At 47.7% G+C, this 17,543-nt stretch overlaps 2 protein-coding genes across 12 annotated transcripts in view; one reads left to right on the forward strand and one right to left on the reverse strand.

Annotated features, from left to right (window-relative positions):
- The window catches only part of hadhb (hydroxyacyl-CoA dehydrogenase trifunctional multienzyme complex subunit beta), a 51,814-nt gene extending 38,159 nt beyond the window's left edge, over nt 1-13,655 (reverse strand). For 2 of the 11 annotated variants that reach the window (XM_038800057.1, XM_038800051.1), the window contains exons 1-3: nt 13,389-13,538; nt 12,282-12,359; nt 11,837-11,920 (exon numbers count right to left, since the gene is read on the reverse strand). In XM_038800057.1, coding sequence (XP_038655985.1) covers nt 11,837-11,903 — 67 coding nt within the window. In that variant the 5' untranslated portion in view covers nt 11,904-11,920; nt 12,282-12,359; nt 13,389-13,538. Of the gene's footprint in view, nt 1-11,836; nt 11,921-12,281; nt 12,610-12,632; nt 12,696-12,776; nt 12,854-13,388; nt 13,547-13,636 lie in introns of those variants that run through there. The other 9 variants (XM_038800056.1, XM_038800050.1, XM_038800055.1 and 6 more) reach the window with 8 other exon arrangements.
- Nucleotides 13,656-13,688: 33 nt separating this feature from the next.
- Nucleotides 13,689-17,543, forward strand: part of LOC119967472 (trifunctional enzyme subunit alpha, mitochondrial-like) — an 83,995-nt gene continuing 80,140 nt past the window's right edge. The window contains exon 1 of the mRNA XM_038800046.1: nt 13,689-13,873. Within this exon, the coding sequence (XP_038655974.1) occupies nt 13,804-13,873 (70 nt within the window). The 5' untranslated portion in view covers nt 13,689-13,803. The remainder of the gene's footprint in view (nt 13,874-17,543) is intronic.

The following is a 17,543-nucleotide window of genomic DNA, read 5'->3' on the forward strand; positions in this document are numbered from 1 at the left end:
GCCAGGGGGGAGCTGGAACTGGAAGGCAGCCTTTGCCGGTGTGCTGAGGGAACAGCAGCAGGTAAACAAGGCAGAGGCTAGGGCAGACATAGAGGCCGCAGTGCAGGCAGCAATGACCAAGGCCCTGACAGGGGTGCAGCAGGCCCTGGGCAGAGCAGAGGAGAAATTGGACACCCAAGGGGAGAAACTGGAAGCCCAAGAGGCGACCATTAAGGAGCTGGAGAAAGCAGCGACTGACATGAGCATCCGGATCACGGCCCTGGAGAGGGAGGTGGCGAGACTGGGCACAACACAGGGGAGGCTGAAGAGCAGAGTGGACGACCAGGAAAACCGCTCGAGAAGGCAAAATGTCAGGAAAGTGGGCCTGCCAGAGGGGAGCGAGGGTAGAAACCCCAGGACATACGTGGCCGAGATGCTAGGCAACTTAGTGGGGAGGAAAACCTTTCCCAACCCACCAGAAATGGACAGAGCACATCGGTCGCTGCGCCCGAAGCCCAGGGCAGGAGACTACCCGAGAGCAGTTATAGCTAAACTGCACCAGTATCAAGGTAGGGAAACAATCCTGCGCTGGGCCAGGAAAAATACAGCCTGCAAATGGGAAGGACACACCATTAGAATTTACGAGGACATTGAGGCAGATCTAGCCAGGAGATGGGCAGAGTTCAATAGAGCAAAAGCAGCACTTCACAAGAGCAACGTGTGTTTTGGTATGCTGTACACAGCGAAACTCTGGGTCACATACCAGGAAAGAGAATACTTCTTTACAGCCCCCGCCGAAGCAAACAAGTTTGTTGAGGAACACGGGCTGGAAAACCACCTGCGAAGGTAGAAATGAGGGGCCCCTGGCAAGGGGCAACAACACACTGACCCGAGGGGGGGTGAACAAAGAGCAAACCACTGCCCGAGAGACCGCTTCAGGTGGGAGGCCAGGCACTAGCATGACGGAACGTGAGTAGCGGAGAAGGGAGAGCAAGCAAGAGGAGTGCAGGGTAGGATAGGGGACGAGCGGGCAGAAAAACGCAGAGGCCAGGCAGGGGAGAAGCGAGACAGTAACTCCCGAGAGGGAGGCCACTGTACTAGCAGGAAAGCTAGCGCCGGGGGCATGCAACAAAGCAGGGCCGTAGCGCGCCCCCAACAGGGGGGAAGGCGCAAGGCAGGGTGCGGGGGGGAGGGGCGGCGACCACACAACAGAGACGGGAGAGTAAACGGGGACAGGAACAGGGGAAAGAGGGACGGGGGTGGGGAGGGACACAGGGAGGGAGAGACCGGGGAGGGGGGATGCAGGGAAGGAGGGACAAACAAGACGAGAAAAGGAATAGGGCTACAAAGTGCCACAAAGGGCTCAAAACAAGGAATCGCTGCAAGCACCCACCCAGTACAGTCTCTGGGCGAAGGGAGACCCCAAAGTGCAGGGGACCACCCACGTGGCGGACGCACAGTGGGCGGCCATGTCGGGTGCCCCGGGCCAAAGGGAAACCCCGGAGCGCAGGGACCGAGCGCATGGAGAGAGCAGTGACAGCGGCCATCCTAGACGGCTCTCTAACAAAGGGAAACCCCGGAGGGCAGGGGCGCGTCCACCAGGTAAGTATGGTTAATCCCACAGGAACGAGGCGGCAGATGCCCCCCCCACCAGGATAGTCACCTGAAACGTAAGGGGACTCAACGGCCCAGTGAAAAGATCCAGAGTCCTCACCCACCTCAGAAATATATGAGGGCCAACATATTCTTCCTCCAAGAGACACACCTGAGAGGACCGACTGCGGGTAAGAAAGGGCTGGGTGGGACAAACCTACCATTCCTGCTATGGGTCAAGGGCCAGGGGGGTGGCGATATTGATTGGCAAGAGGACGATGTTTAGGGCGACAAAGACGGTTACGGACCCGGGGGGACGGTACGTCATGGTCAGCAGGGCCCTGGATGGGGCACCGGTAGCACTAGCCAACGTGTATGCACCCAACTGGGACGACACGAGCTTCAACTGTGTACAGGATCCAAAGACGGACAGATCAAACCCCAAAACGGGGAAAATCTCAAGCATGGCAATGGAACTCAGTCACTTTATGGATGGGAGCAGTGGACCCCTGGAGGTTCGCCCACCTGGGGGAGAAGGAATTCTCCTTCTTTTCCCCAGTACACAACGTATACACCAGAATTGACTTCTTTGTGGTGAGGAAAACGGTGCTTCCGGGGACAGACAAAGTGGGATACTCCGCAATCAGACCACGCTCCACATTACATGGACATGTGGCAAGAGATGGGCAGGGCCCAACGCCCCACATGGAGGTTGGGCGGTGCCTTACTAGTTGACAAGGTCTTCAACAAAAGGATATCGAGGGCCATAGTAGAATACACAGAGAACAACCAGAACGGGGAGGTCTCACCCTCCACGTTCTGGGAAGCGGAAAGGCTGTACTAAGAAGGGAAATCATCGCTTTCAAAGCGCAAAGAGATAGGGAGGAAAGGGTGGCTGGGCAGCAACCGGTCGACTCCATACTGGAGGTAGACCGTAAATACTCTGAGGTCCCGACCATAGAGCTCCTGGCAGAGAGGAAAGAGCTACAAAGGAACTTTGACCTGCTCTGCACCAGGAAAGCAGTGCACCAACTCCGCCACACACGTGGGACCATGTAAGAACACGGAGATAAAGCCAGAAGCCTGTTGGCACACCAGCTGAGAAAGCAGGCAGCCACCAGAGAAATTGCACAAATCAGGGATACCAGAGGCACGTTAGAAGCAGAACCAGAAAAGGTTAACAAAACCTTCAAGGCCTTCTACCAAGGGCTGTACACCTCAGAGCCCCCAAGGGGGGAGTCCGAGATGAAACGGTTCCTTGATGGACAGGACATTCCAGTCGTGGGGGAGGGCAGAAAACGGGGCTTGGAAGCACCACTAGCACTGGGAGAGATCATGGACAGCATTAGCTCCATGCAGGCGGGAAAGGCGCCGGGACCAGACGGATTCAGGCGGACTTCTACAAAAAATTTGCGACAGCACTGGCCCTGCACCTGCGGGAGATGTTCACAGACTCGCTAACTAGGGGAACACTGCCACCCACGCTAGCACAGGCCTCAATCTCGCTGATACCCAAGAAAGACAAAGACCCAATGGAATGTGGATCACACAGACCCATCTCACTGCTGAACGCAGATGCCAAAATCCTAGCCAAAAGGCTAGAAGACTGTGTACCTGAGATGGTCACAGAGGACCAGACGGGCTTTGTCAAAGGTAGACAGCTTACCTCGAACATCAGGCGCTTGCTGAACGTGATAATGACCCCCTCCGGGGAGAGAACACCAGAGGTGCTCGTCTCCCTCGATGCAGAAAAGGCCTTCGACAGAGTCGAATGGAAATACCTCAGAGGTACTGGAGCGGTTCGGGCTTGGAACAGGGTTCACCTCCTGGGTAAAGCTCCTATACAACGCTCCCATGGCTAGCGTCCCGACCAACAATACCAACTCCCGATGCTTCCACCTGCACCAGACAAGAATGCCCACTGTCCCCGCTGCTGTTCGCTCTAGTGATCGAGCCATTAGCAATCACGCTCAGAGCAGCAAAAAGCTGGAGGGGGATCTGAAGGGGAGGCAGAGAGCACAGAGTCCGACTCTATGCAGATGACCTGCTCCTCCACAGAGCAGCATGGACGGAATCATCGCGCTCCTGAAAGTTTTGCGCCTTCTCGGGCTACAAACCCAACGTGAGCAAAAGCGAGATCTTCCCAGTACACCCACAAGTAGGGGGGGGGGGGGGGGGGGCAGCACTAACGGGACTGCCGTTTAAACAACCCCGACACAAATTCCACTACCTGTGGGTCCAAATAGCCCATGACTGGAAAGGGATCCACAAATGGAACCTCACCAGTCTGACGGAGGAAGTTAAAAAGGACCTGCAAAGATGGAACACACTCCCACTCTCCCTCGGGGGGAGAGTCCAGACAATCAAAATGACGTACTGCCCAGGTACCTCTTCCTACTTAGATCCATTCCGATCTACATTATTCGCAAGGCCTTTTTCAAAGCGCCGACAAACTAATCATGGCGTTCGTATGGAAGGGGGGGGGGGGGGGGGGGGGGGGGGGGGGGGGGGGGGAGAGAAATGCCAAGATCCCAAAGAAGGTCCTACAAAAACACAAAATCCAGGGGGGGCTAGCCCTCCAAAACCTACAATTCTACCACTGGGCGGCGACGGCCGAGCGAATAAGGGGATGGATCAAAGAGCCAGAAGCCGGGTGCGCGCGAAAGAGGCCTCCTGCATCGGGACCTCCCTCCGGGCCTCACCATGGCAGCACTCCCATCCTCACCCTCCAATCCTGGAACCAACTACGGCAGCAATTTGGCCTGACCAAAATGTCGGACAAAGCTCCCATCTGCAACAACCATAGGTTCATACTTGCACTGTCTGACGCCACCTTCAAAAAGGTGGGGGCAGGACGGAGGGACACTGACAGTCAGGGACCTATACACGGACGGCAGGATCGCAACACTGGACGAACTGACAGAGAAATTCCAGCTAGCCAGGGGAAACAAGCCAAGGTATCTACAGCTCAAAACTTCCTACGAAAGGAGACAAGGACGTACCCACAACCGCCACGACAGACACTACTGGAAGAACTACTGGACGAAATCATACTAGACAAAGGAAGCTGTAGTGACATGTATGACCGACTGATATAAAGGGCCGACACCGTACTGGACGCAACAATAAAGAAATGGGAGGAAGACCTGGGAATTGAGATAGGGTGGGGACTCTGGAGCGAAGAACTGCATGGGGCAACTCCACCGCCACGTGCGCAAGGCTCAGCCCGACGCAGCTAAAAGTGGTACATAGAGCCCACTTAACAAGAACCCGTATGAGTAGGTTCTTCCCGGAGGTGGAGGATAGATGTGAACGGTGCCAACGAGGCCCGGCCAACCACGCCCACATGTTCTGATCTTGCCCCAGACTTGCGGAGTACTGGACAGCCTTCTTTGAGTCAATGTCCAAAGTGGTGGGGGTGAGGGTGGAGCCATGCCCGAAAGTGGCAGTCATTGGGGTTTCAGACCAGCCAGATCTATTCCTGGGGAGGAGGGCGGACGCCCTTGCCTTTGCATCCCTGAACCCCGCCATGGAATCCTGTTTGGCTGGCGGTCAGCAGCACCACCCAAAATTGCAGACTGGCTGTCCGACCTCTCGGAATCTCTCCAAATGGAGAAAATCAAATTCGCCATCCGAGGGTCAGACGACAACTTGGAAGCCATTCACGCGATTGTACCGGGACCTGTTTGTGGCCAATGAACAAGAGGAAGAATAGCCAGGTAGCCAAGAATCAGGGGAAAGTAGCCAAAGCATGAAAGGGAGAGTTAGACTGGGAAGGGGGGGCAGCTAAACCTAAGAGGAAAGAAAGGCAAACCATGGGAGGGATGGGAGGGGGGGGGAGAAGAGGGAAGAGATGGGGAACAAGAGAGGAGAACCAGGGAAATGACAGCCGGAAGGAAGGCACGGATACAATAACGATAATGGCATCTCCAGGAGCAGGGAACGAGGAAAATAAAGACGAAAGACGGGAGGAACGGCAGAAACGGAGGTGAGCGCGAAATGGCAGCGAGATCCGTCCGGGAAAAGCAAGCGACAACAACACCAAACCCATTTGAGTATTGCCCACTGTAATTATTTCTCCGCACCTGAAGTATATTTACCTCCGCAGTCTCAACCACCCCCTCCCTCCCCCGCAAACAGTCGCCTACTTATGTGTTGTAAATAATTTTGCCAGGTATACAGAGTTGCTGCTGTTGATCTGGTGCACAATACCCTACCAGTTATTCTATTTTATGTTTTATTGTATTTTCTTTTTACTATTTACTATTTTCTTTTCTTTGGTGTGTTTGGGTGTGCCCTTCTCTTCTATATATATGTGTATGTATATATATGTTTCTTATCCTGTGTACATAACGGTAAATATACTTTGGTCAAAAACCCAATAAAAAACATTTACAAAAAAAAAGAAATGGAGCAGCTCATATTACTGAAGTGACGTCAGAGGGTGGGGGTAGCTGAGTTGAGCTCACTTCTGCTTTTAGTATCAGTTTGAGAGAGCAGCTGAAAAGTGCCTGGCTGGTTTGCTGAGAGCTGCATGAAGAAAAAGAGCTTGGGTGTGTCTGTGTTCGCAGTGAGCTGGATCTGCGGTGATCTCTGCCAGGAAAGACTATCTCTGAAACATTTGGATGATTTAAACTCATAATAGTAATGTCTTTAACCTGATATGTTTCTGTTTAAAGGTGTTAAGTCTTTTGGAGGTTTGAAGGAACATTTTGAGGGATTATTTAGTGTTGTATTATTTTCGGGGTTATCTTTGAAGTAAGGGGTGTTTAGGGATCCAATGTTTATTTAAAAAGGTTAAGTTGAATTCATGGAATAAACGCTGTTTTGTGTTTAAAAACCCACGTGCCCATAATTGTAATACCACACCTGGAGACCTAGCCGTGTGCTTCAAAAGCAATAATACATTAAAGGGAGAGGTTGGTTGAACTCCATGATACATTTTAGGGTTCTGAAAACGTCGCTCCCATAACAGTGAGTATTGATGGGGAAAATACATTTTGGAACTGGGGAAGGCAGTGTTGTGGTGAAGAGAATAGAATCCCAGGAGGGAGGATGGTGGTGGAAGTAGTTTTTGGGGGAGGGGGTGGCATTTATTTCATCGACAATTTGTTTTAAGATTAAAAATCTATGAATTGCAATGAGATGAACCAGTTCACCGCTTTTAAAGTAAACCATCTTTCCCAGTATTAGAAAGGAGAATTGGGGAGAAGTAGTACATAGAAGTAGACACTGTTTAAAATGTCACAAAACATAATTTCACAAGAATCTTTGCATTATCATTTGGCAATCTGAGCTAGGAATCTAAACCTTTTCAAATTCCCTGGAAATATCCTTGGTGTTTTTAATGTGTTGAATATCTTTGGGATTAATCCAGTTGAAGTACAATTAGATTGGTGGTATTAACTGGCCTAAAAAAATACACCTACCAACTCCCAATAACTTCTTAACTCTTATAACTTACCTCCTTGATCGCTGTTTTCCACCTCCAACTCCCCACATCCCATCCAACCCTCCACTTTTTTCCCCGGACGACATCCGCCACTTCTCTCCCACTTGCCACATAACTCCCTGATCCAACCACTTGACACCTTGCCTTCATAAACCATCTCTCTGAGCAAGACCTCAGCAGAGGGCAGTGGCTGGGAGGAATCAAGTGATGGAGTGGAAGAGGCTGCAAGTTGGAGGATCGGGGAGGGAAGCTGCAAGCAGAAGGGCGGGTGAGTGAGCTACAGAAAAGACAAATGCTAACGTAGCTTCAGGCTCCAGGAACTGAAAAGTGTGAGTTTTTTGTTGTAAATTCCACCTGATTAATCATGCCAGGCTTGTTTCTCGTTGATCGATTTCCTGTTGTCAAGTACGTTCTTTGTTCATGGTCTAGATTTGCAGTAAATAACGACCAAATTTGCACAACTTCAATAATTAAGTGCATGGCACTTGACGGATTATTGTGCGGTCACGCAGACACACTTTAAAGGGAATGCTGCCATATTGTCCATCAAGCCTGCTCCGCCATTCAATATGATCATGGCTGATTGAAGGCTTAGATCAATTTTCCCACCTACTCTCAAAATCCCTCGATTTCCTGAGATACCAAAAATTCCGAATCCCGCAGTCTTTAATATATTCAATGATAGAGCATCAACATCCATCTGGAGTTGAGAATTCTCGAGTGAAGAAATTTTTCCTCATCTTTGTCCAAAATAATCTCGCTGTTATCTGCAGACTGCACCCCATGTTCAAGATTCCCTAGCCAGCAAAATCAATGTCTCAGCACCTATCCTGTTAAGCCCTGTCAGAATCTATTATGTTTCAATTAATTACCTCTCATTCTTCTAGACTCCCGAAGATCCAGTTTACTCAGCCTCATATTTCAGAGAACCCTCTGAACTAGGGACAAATCTATTGGGCCTTTGCTGTATTCACTCCAATGAAACAGCTTCCCTTACATTACTCGTAGTCTTGAGACTTGATTAATGTAGATCGTAAAGAGCTGAGTCCCCACTGATCCTTGCAGTGCTCCACGAGTCACACGTGCCAACTTGAATAAGACCCCATTTACTTCCATTCCTTGCTTCCTCTTTAACCAATCATCTAACGGTGCTAATATAGTGCCCCGAATTCCATGAGCCCGAATCTTGCCTATTAACTCATCGAATGCTTTTTAGAAATCCAAGTATACTACATCTACTCTCCCTTTCACAAAAGAATAGACAACAACACCTTCTCCACTATAGTCCTCAATACCGGGGACCCACAAGGCTGCGTCGTCAGCCCTCTACTATACTCCCCATACAAACACACGACTGCATGGCTAAATGTGACTCCAAATCCATCTATACTTTTGCTGATGACACAATTGTAGTGGGTAGAACTCGAACAACGACGAGTCAGAATACAGGAGAGAGGTAGAGAACCTAGTAGAGTGGTGTAACGACAACAATCTATCCCTCAATGCCAGCAAAATTAAAAAGCTGGTCATTGACTTCAGGAAGCAAAGTACTGTACACACATCTGTCTGCATTAATGGGGCTGAGGTGGAGATGGTTGACAACTTCAAATTCCTAGGTGTGCACATCATCAAAAATCTGCCCTGGTCCACCCATGTCGGCACTACCACCAAGAAAGCACAACAGCGCCTAGACTTCCTCAGGAAACTAAGGAAATTCGGCATGTCCACACTGACTCTTACCAACTTTTACAGATGCACCATAGAAAGCATCCTATCTGGCTGCATCACAACCTGGTATGGAAACTGCTTGGCCCAAGGCCTCAGGAAACTTCAGAGAGTCATGAACACAGCCCAATCCATCGCATGAACCCGCCTCCCATCCCTTGACTCTGTCTACATCTGCCGCTGCCTTGCGAAAGCAGGCAGCATAATCAAAGACCCCTCCCACCCAGCTTAATCACTCTTCCAACTTCTTCCATTGGGCAGGACATACAACAGTCCGAGAACACGCACAAACAGATTCAAAAACAGTTTCTTCCCCGCTGTTACCAGACTCCTAAACGAACCTCTTATGGACAGATCTTAGCAATACTACACTCCTGTATGCTTCACCCGATGCCAGTGTCTATGTATTTACATTGTGTACCGTTGTGTTGCCCTATTATGTATTTTCTTTTCACAGACTAAATGATCTGTTGACCTGCACGCAGAAAAACACTCTTCACTGTACCTCTGTACACATGATAGTAAACAAATCCAATCCGATCCATGTCGACTCTGTCTGATCATGCTATCGTTTGAGTGCATTGTTAAGATTTCTTTAATAATAGCTTCCAGCACTTTCCCAATGACTGATGTACGGCTGTCTGGTCTGTAGTTTCTGGGTTCTCTCACTGCTTCCTTGAAAATCAATGTTACATTTGCCAACTTCCAATCTGTTGGAACTATTCCAGAATCTAGGGAATTTTGGAAAGTCAGAGCCAGCACATCCACTGTTTCTATAGCTATCTCCATCAAGTATGAGAGTTTGACAGAGTTTCGTCCCTTATATTTCTCTGGTACCTTTTCTCTACCGATATTAATTATTTTAATTTCCTAATTTTTTAGCTTCTAGAACACCCTCAAGCTCTGATATGAAACATGTTTTCTACTGTGAAGTCAGAAAATATTTGTTCCATGCCTCAGCCATTTCTTCATTCCTAATAATAAGTTTACCTGTCCCTGCTTCCAAGGGCTTAACATTTATTTACTTTATGGACGCTCTTTCTTTTTGTAATTTAGTCAGTTTATAATAAAATTACTGGTTAGTTTACTCTCATCTTCTATTCTCCGTTGATTATCATTTTTTGGTGGTCCGTTGCGGGTTTCATCTAAAAGATTCATAATCTTCAAGACTTACTACTATCCGTTTTAACATTAGGGGCCATAACCTCCGACTCGCGTTGGAAAGAGATGACCTGCAGCATTAGAAGAGTTTAATGCGTATCTATCTTGGCAACTGGGTTAAAACTTCCAATCGCCAGAGCTGCTTGGGGCATCAAAAGACTCCTCGCAAGCCCAGCGCAGTCCAGTGTGGCGGATTCAAAGAGGCAAAGACCCCTTTTTACTACACTAGCTGCTGTAAAGCGGCTAAATTTAAAGGGCACAGTAAAATTGACATGCCAGTGAGACGGTATATGCCTAAGGTAAGTGGATGGGATTTGGGTGGTCTGGGTGAGGGATTTGGAGGTCAGTGGTGTTCGGAGGTCAGGATGGTGGATCAGTTGGGAGTCAGGTCAGGTGGGAGTCAGGTCAGGCTTGGTGGGGGGGGCATTTTGAGAGAGCAATCAATAAAGCAGAAAATATCATGGGTTTCATTAATTGGAGCATTAAGTACAAATGTAAGGAGGTCATGTTGAGCATGTATAAGGAACTAGTTAGGCCTCATCTAGAGTATTGTGTCCAGTTCTGGGCACCATCAGAGAAAGTACAGAGGAGATTCACAAAAATTATTCCAGGCATAAACAACTGTAGCTATGAGGATAGATGGGAGAGGTGGATAGATGGGAGAGGTTGGGTCTGTTTTCCTTGGAGAAAACAATTGATCGAGGTATTCCAGATCCTGAGGGGCTTGGACAGAGTAAATAATGAGAAACTGTTCCTTCTCAGGTGTACATCAAGAACTAGAGAGCACAGATTCAAAAATAGAAGGAAAACCTTTTCATGGTTGGAGTCTCAAAGGAACTTCCTGAGAGTGTGGTGGAGGCAGGTTTGATTGATGTATTTAAAAGGGAATTGGATTACTGTCGGAAAAGATTACTAAAATAGGCAAGGGAGTAGGATTAGGTAGAATGCGCTTTCAGAGAGCCAACGCAAACTCGATAGGCTGACTGGTCTCCATCGGAACTGTAAAGATTCAGTGATTAAATATCCTTACAATCTTTACATTCTGATTATTTTTAGTTTCTCAGGTTAAAAGAAGCAAATTTTAATTTCAGGGTAGTAATAAGGTTATCAAGTATTGCCATATAGCTTTGCAATGATTTCCCTGAACGTTACATAATTGGTGTGACATGAAACAAACACATTCATGAGAACAGTGTATAGAAATGTGAAAATACACATATCATGGTATTACATCTTTCCATTCTCTCCTAGACAGCACAATTACAATTAATGTCAGCTGGGGCCTAATCATGTCACTCAGCCATTTACTTAGATGCCTGCAACATAATGGAGGAATCTCTTCATGCTCTTCCTTCAATAGCAAAGCACCAAATCCTCCCAAACAGCACAGCAAGAATGGGCACTCTGCAGTATGAGAGGAGGTGAACCTGCATTCTCCCATTCAATGGTTTCTTACATTCATGCTCCAGCAGATGCTACCACTGACAATACCAGACATTAAAACAATAGATTACTGAATGAAGCGTTCTACAAACTGTGAAAAAACTGCTAACGATCCAATTGTAATATATTGCAATGGTTTGTTACTTTTAAATATATGCTTCCAAGATACGGGATTTTTAAAAAAAACATTTTTATCAAGCATCCTCATATTAATCGGAATAAGATGTGGTTTATCTGCATATTATCCTCTCTCACCAAAAGTGGGAGAACAAATCAGCATTTCAAAACCCCTTCTACCTTACCCGTCCTCCCCTTATAGTATGCAATTTTGGGAGGCGGTATGCTCACCCAGATGAGTCATAATGGTGGGATCTCAGTACCCAAGGAAAGAAACAAACAGAAGATGGCAGTTAAATTTCACAGCTCAAAAACAATTTTGTGGAAATAAAAACTTTTCTGAAATAGTACTACGCACATACTTACTTAACTTTGCAGTCCAGGACACACTGGTTGAGACATTTCTGAATGTGTGAGCCAACATGGAAGCCATGATCAAAAGGTTAAAATCTATTGAAGGAAAGCAAATTGTGACAATGACAGATGCTCAACAATAATCTAAAGTTGCCATTTCCCCCAAACAGAAGTAATTTGAACAAAAGCAAAGTAAATTTCTAGGCACATTGTCTCCTCAGCCAGAGATTATCGGTGACTGACAAAATGACGAACGGTAATGCCACAAAAATGCTTCAAAAAGTCATGTTTTCACCTTCACATTTTACCTTGAATATCTCACTCCTGTATCAAAATATTTTAAAAATCACACTGCTGGCCATGATATTCCCGACATACAGTACAACAAAAACAATACGACAAAGTCCAAGGAAAAGCTATGTGGAATGTACATCAACATAAGGTCATCAACACCTACTGTGGGGTTACTTAACCACCAAAATGATTAGCATCGTTTTCGCAAAAGTAAACCAGTTTCACGCATTCACACTTTTACCTGGGTAGAAAACAGAAAAGATTGAGCAGTAAAATTGTCTTAGCAAAAGATGTACCATAACAATGGCAATGTCACAGCGTTGTAATGGTCACCTCATGAGTGAAAACATTTACCCCATATGAGTGAAAACATTTACCACCATTAAGCATAACATATCCTTTCCTATCAAGCAACAATATGCAGCATTACATTCAGGTCACATGAAAACCAACAATTGCAGCTGTTTTGTAGAAATTATAAACTTGACAGAGAGATGAGCGTTGAAGTTCTCACTTGCGGCACTATAATACTGAACGTACTGTGGTAAGCAGTTTACCATTTGGAAACAACGATAAAGCAGAAAGCCTCTACCAGCAAAAATAAATAAATAAAACCACAAATAGGACGAAGTTGCCTGGACTTTTAGGGCCAACATACCACGGGTCAAGGCTGCAAGGGGACAGTTTGGACACGCCTGGGTGACATCACGATAAAATAAATTATGGAACAATGTAATTTACATGAAGGGATTTACTGATATCCTATTTGCTAGCAGTGCGTAATCGATCAAATACATCTTGCTGGAAAAGGCCTCCAAGCTAAGCACTGCATTATAATTTAAACCGCATACAGCAGCTTCCTCAACGAGCAGTCAATGGTCATGAACAGTTAGAGAGCGCGTAGACCTAACAGGGGTTGACAGTGAATCGCCAATGCAACCTGTCGATCACAGGCAGCGAGTGTGGCTCAGCGACAGGCAGCAACAAATAAACACACTCGCAAAAAAACAAAATCTGCAGCATTCGCAGCTCGACCCGCTACCTGCCTGCCTGGGGCCGGCCCGCTGCCAGCCTGCCTGGGGGCCGGCCCGTTGCCTGCCTGCCTGGGGCCCGGCCCGCTGCCAGCATGCCTGCCTGGAGCCGGCCCGTTGCCTGCCTGCCCGGGGGCCGGCCCGCTGCCCGGGGGCCGGCCCGCTCTTCCTCCTTCCCGCCTCACATAGTCCAGGAACCCGGCTTCCCCCCCCCACCCACCCACCCCACTCCCACTCACCGAGCGCCTTCGGTCCCCAGACTCCGCTTCTCTCTCAACTGCCCGCCCACCCCCGACAGCTTGGCCGCTGTCTTTGATCAGGGGTTTGCCGGCAGCCTCAGTCCAGGATCCGCTCTCCCTCCTCCCCCGGCTCCGAGCAACTGCCAGCCCAGCGGATCCCCACGACCCTCCCAGCCCACGCCCAACTCCGCCTTCACCACAACCATCGCCACATTTCACCCAAATTCACCGAAGCCGCATTCTGTCACCTCCAGCAGTGCAGCAGATTAATGCAATAACACAAAAATATATATCAGTGAGCTATCTGGGAGCAGCTGTATTTTGTGGCGGGTGTTGTGTTTTGTTCAGGCGGTGTGAGGTCCCCCCCGCTGTCTGAGGGGGAGGGGCGGAGGCGGCTCTGTGGCCCGAGCTGCAAATGGAAATGGCGGCGCGGGCGGCCGGGATCATGAAGCGGCTCTCGTTGTTCAGGCAGTTCCGCTACTCAGGTAAAATGACCCTCAATGGCGATTGAGAACTCCCCCCGACCAACTTAGTAGCTTCGGACTGCTCACTGCTGGCGGTGATATAATTTAATCTAATGAGCTTTGTGGTTAATGATAATGTTTATTATTGTCACAAGTAGGCTTACATTAACACTGCAATGAAGTTACTGTGAAAATTCCCTAGTTACTACACTCTGGCACCTGTTCAGGTACACTGAGCGAGAATTCAGAATGTCCAATTCATCTAGCAGCACGTCTTTCCAGACTTTGTGAGAGGAAACTGGAGCACCCAAGGAAACCCACGCAGACATAGGGGGAACGTGCAGACTCTGCACAGACAGTGACCCAAACCAGGCATAGAACCCACTGTGCTACCGTGCTGGTTACATCGTTTACGTGAACTTGGGTATAAAAGGCAGTCACCGTTTAGTAATCAGTGCAGCCAAATTACTGCATAGGGAAGCCACTGTTTCTTTTTCAATCAGACGAAACCCGATTGCTGCCTTGAAAAACACACATTTATGGTGCCTTTCTCCATGGCGAGAGTCACAAATGTTCCCATATTTTAGTATTTTTCTGCTTTTATATCTGATATTTTGGCTTTGGCCGAAATGCACTTGGTGTGGAGCAGACCAACTTCCAAAAATAGAGGCTGAATGTTTTAATATTGTCTGTTCTTACAAGTCAGGTCTATGCAGAGCTAAATTACACACTGGAGGAAAAGTGCAAGTTTTAATACCATCTAAATGCTAGTTTCATTGTTAACTCACTTAAGTTAGTAGGTTTTGATCACTGCTCCTCAATTGATGCCTAAAATGAACAAACCACTCATTTGTTTGACATGCATTGTCTGTGAATTATGGAATAGAAGACCGGTCTTTATTTCTGTAGTTCAGGTGGATGTTAAAGATCCCACAACCTTATTTTTTTTAAATGCTTTGCCAGTCGCCTCCCTCAACCAACACAACTTCAAACCATTTAACTAGTCATTTGTCTTGTTGAGTTTGTACAAAGCTGTGTCTAATAGAATGTGCAGCAGTCAATAAAAAAAAACTGTCAGACCAGTAGCATTGACAAAGTTGCTGACATAAAAATCAATTTAACAGAAATTGGAACATTTGGCTCAAAATCTTTTTCCTAAATGTTGAATATTGTCTATAAATTTTGGATACATTAATGAAACCTGAGCATTTTGAAAGTGAAATTTAAATTCAGTCCAAGGAAACTGATGGTGGGAGGGAAAATTTGCAATATTTGAGAAACAAAACTTGCTTTACTAAAATCAATCATGGCCAAGCCTACTCTTTTGGATCAACTCAACCTCTAGATTTTGCTATAACATATTTAGCATAATACCTCACGTAGACCTGTATGTAGTACGTCTCATGGTAATCTTTTTAAAAAGAGGTGGGTCATGCCATTGTCTTGATTGTTCTTGGCTCTGATGAAGTATGCATCAAAGTGGTTTTGCAAAGTGATAAAGTCCTCAAATGTGTAAATAATTTATTCATGAAGAAGTCTTTGGAATTTTTCCTCAGTGATCAGCAAACTGAATAGAACGTGGAGGAACACTAGTCTAATATCTAGTCGAACTTGAATGCTTGGTATATCAATGTTTACATTTCTTCAAAAAGACATGTTATTTGAAAAATGGCGCAAGTAGCCAACTGGCATTTGATGAGCTCGATGCCATTTTGTTATTGGAGTGCAGTTCTTCGCACTTGCCTGGGGATTATCATGATGTGTGGAGTGCACTATGATATTGAGTGCTCCCTTTAAAATGTAGTTGTGCGTGGCCAGTTTTTTTCAGTGCGTGATCCCTTTAAATTTTACAGTAGTTGTGTGAGTGCTGTATTTATCACGGAAATTGGTTATAATATGCCTAAATAACTGCACGGATTATCTTTTCAAGAACTTGTATAGCTCATTTAATGTAATTAAACACCCCTAGGTACTTCACAGGAGTATTATGATTCAAAATATGATATCAAACCACATGGGGAAATATTAGATCAGGTGACAGAAAGATTTGTCAAAGCTGAAGGCTTTAAGAATTGTCTTAAAGAAGGAAATAGAAAATAGGAGCAGGAGTAGTCCAATCAACTCATCAAGCCTGCTCTGCCATTCATTGTGATTATGGCTGATCGTCTTATGAAAACATCTGCACGCTGGGACTTCCGGTGTGCATCATGAAGTGAGTGAGCACACACGAGGCAGCTCCTGCCTAAGGTTGCAGAAAAGAGCTCTTTTTTGGGCAGCACGGGTTGGAATTTCGATGAAAAGGCGTGGGTGAATGTTCAAGGAGTATTTCCCCCCAGGAATAGGATGTTTCTTGGTTATCAGACCCTCAGAAACAGTGCAAGATTTGTCTGAACAGCAACAAACAAAAGCCTCTTCAAGCATGCTAGCGGGGGAAGGGCCAGCTTATAGGTCTCAAGCTGACCTGAGGGCCTTTATGAAAGCTGAATTCTAGCAGCAGAGGGAAGAACTGTGAAAAGATCTCACCAAGGCCATTGAAGAAGCGGAGACGGACTTCCGGTAGCGGTGATGCAGAGCTAAGCCGTACGTTCAGTGGCTCCCACTATTTTCGGACTTTGGGGCTCTTTTAAGGGCTCGTAGTGGTGCTGTTTGGAATTTTCCCCGTGTGGGAACACTCCTTCTCAGATTCTCCACCGGTGGATGGCCTGGACTAGGAGTGGAGCGGTCAGAAAACCGGCTTTGCAGTTGCCGCAGCTCCCGCTACTTAAGGACTTTTGGGCCGATTTGAGGGCCCCAAACGGCGCTGTCTCGACGAATCCCGGTGGGGGAAGGTGTCTAGAGGAGCATTCCCCATAATTTATGGTGCTCACCCGGAGTGGGGCAAAGGAAAAGGCTGCAGCAGCTCCACAAGAAAAGCGGGGGAAGAAAGACAAAATGGCGGCCGGCGGAACACCTGAGGACTGGTGGAAGTGGGCGCAGGAGCAGCAAGCTGCTCTTCTGCGCTGTTTTGCGGAGCTGAAGGCTGAGTTGCTGGACTCACTGAATGCGACTACCAACAAGCTGCTTGGAGCTCAGGCGGCCCAGGAGGTGTCTATCCGGGAGTTGCAGCAGCAGGCCGCTGAGCGGGAGGAGGAGGCCGTGGTCCTCGTGGGGAAAGTGGAGTTGTACGAGGCACTTCACAAAAAGTGGCAAGACCGCTTGGAGGAGCTGGACGTTTGCACGAGGCGAAAGAATTTGAGGATCCTGGGCCTGGCAGAGGGGCTGGAGGGGTTGGATCTCCCGTGGTACGTGACCACGATGTTGAGCTCGTTGATGGGAGCGGGGTCCTTCCATTTGCCCCTGGAGCTTGAGGGAGCTCACAGAGTGCTGGCCAGGAGGCCTAAGGCAAATGAACCCCAGCGGGCGGTGCTGGTGCGGTTCCATCGATTTAGTGACCGGGAGTGTGTGCTGCGCTGGGCCAAGAAAGAGAGGAGCAGCAAGTGGGAGAATTCGGTAGTACGAATCTACCAGGACTGGAGTGCGGAGGTGGCAAAGCGGAGGGCCGGGTTCAACCGGACGAAGGCGGTGCTGCATGCCAAGCAGGTCAGATTTGGAATGCTGCAGCCTGCGCGTCTGTGGGTGACATATAAGGACCGGCACCACTACTTCGAGTCTCCGGAGGAGGCGTGGGCCTTTGTACAGGCGGAGAAACTGG

Source organism: Scyliorhinus canicula, chromosome 6, assembly GCF_902713615.1.
Source record: "Scyliorhinus canicula chromosome 6, sScyCan1.1, whole genome shotgun sequence".
Taxonomy (NCBI): domain Eukaryota; kingdom Metazoa; phylum Chordata; class Chondrichthyes; order Carcharhiniformes; family Scyliorhinidae; genus Scyliorhinus; species Scyliorhinus canicula.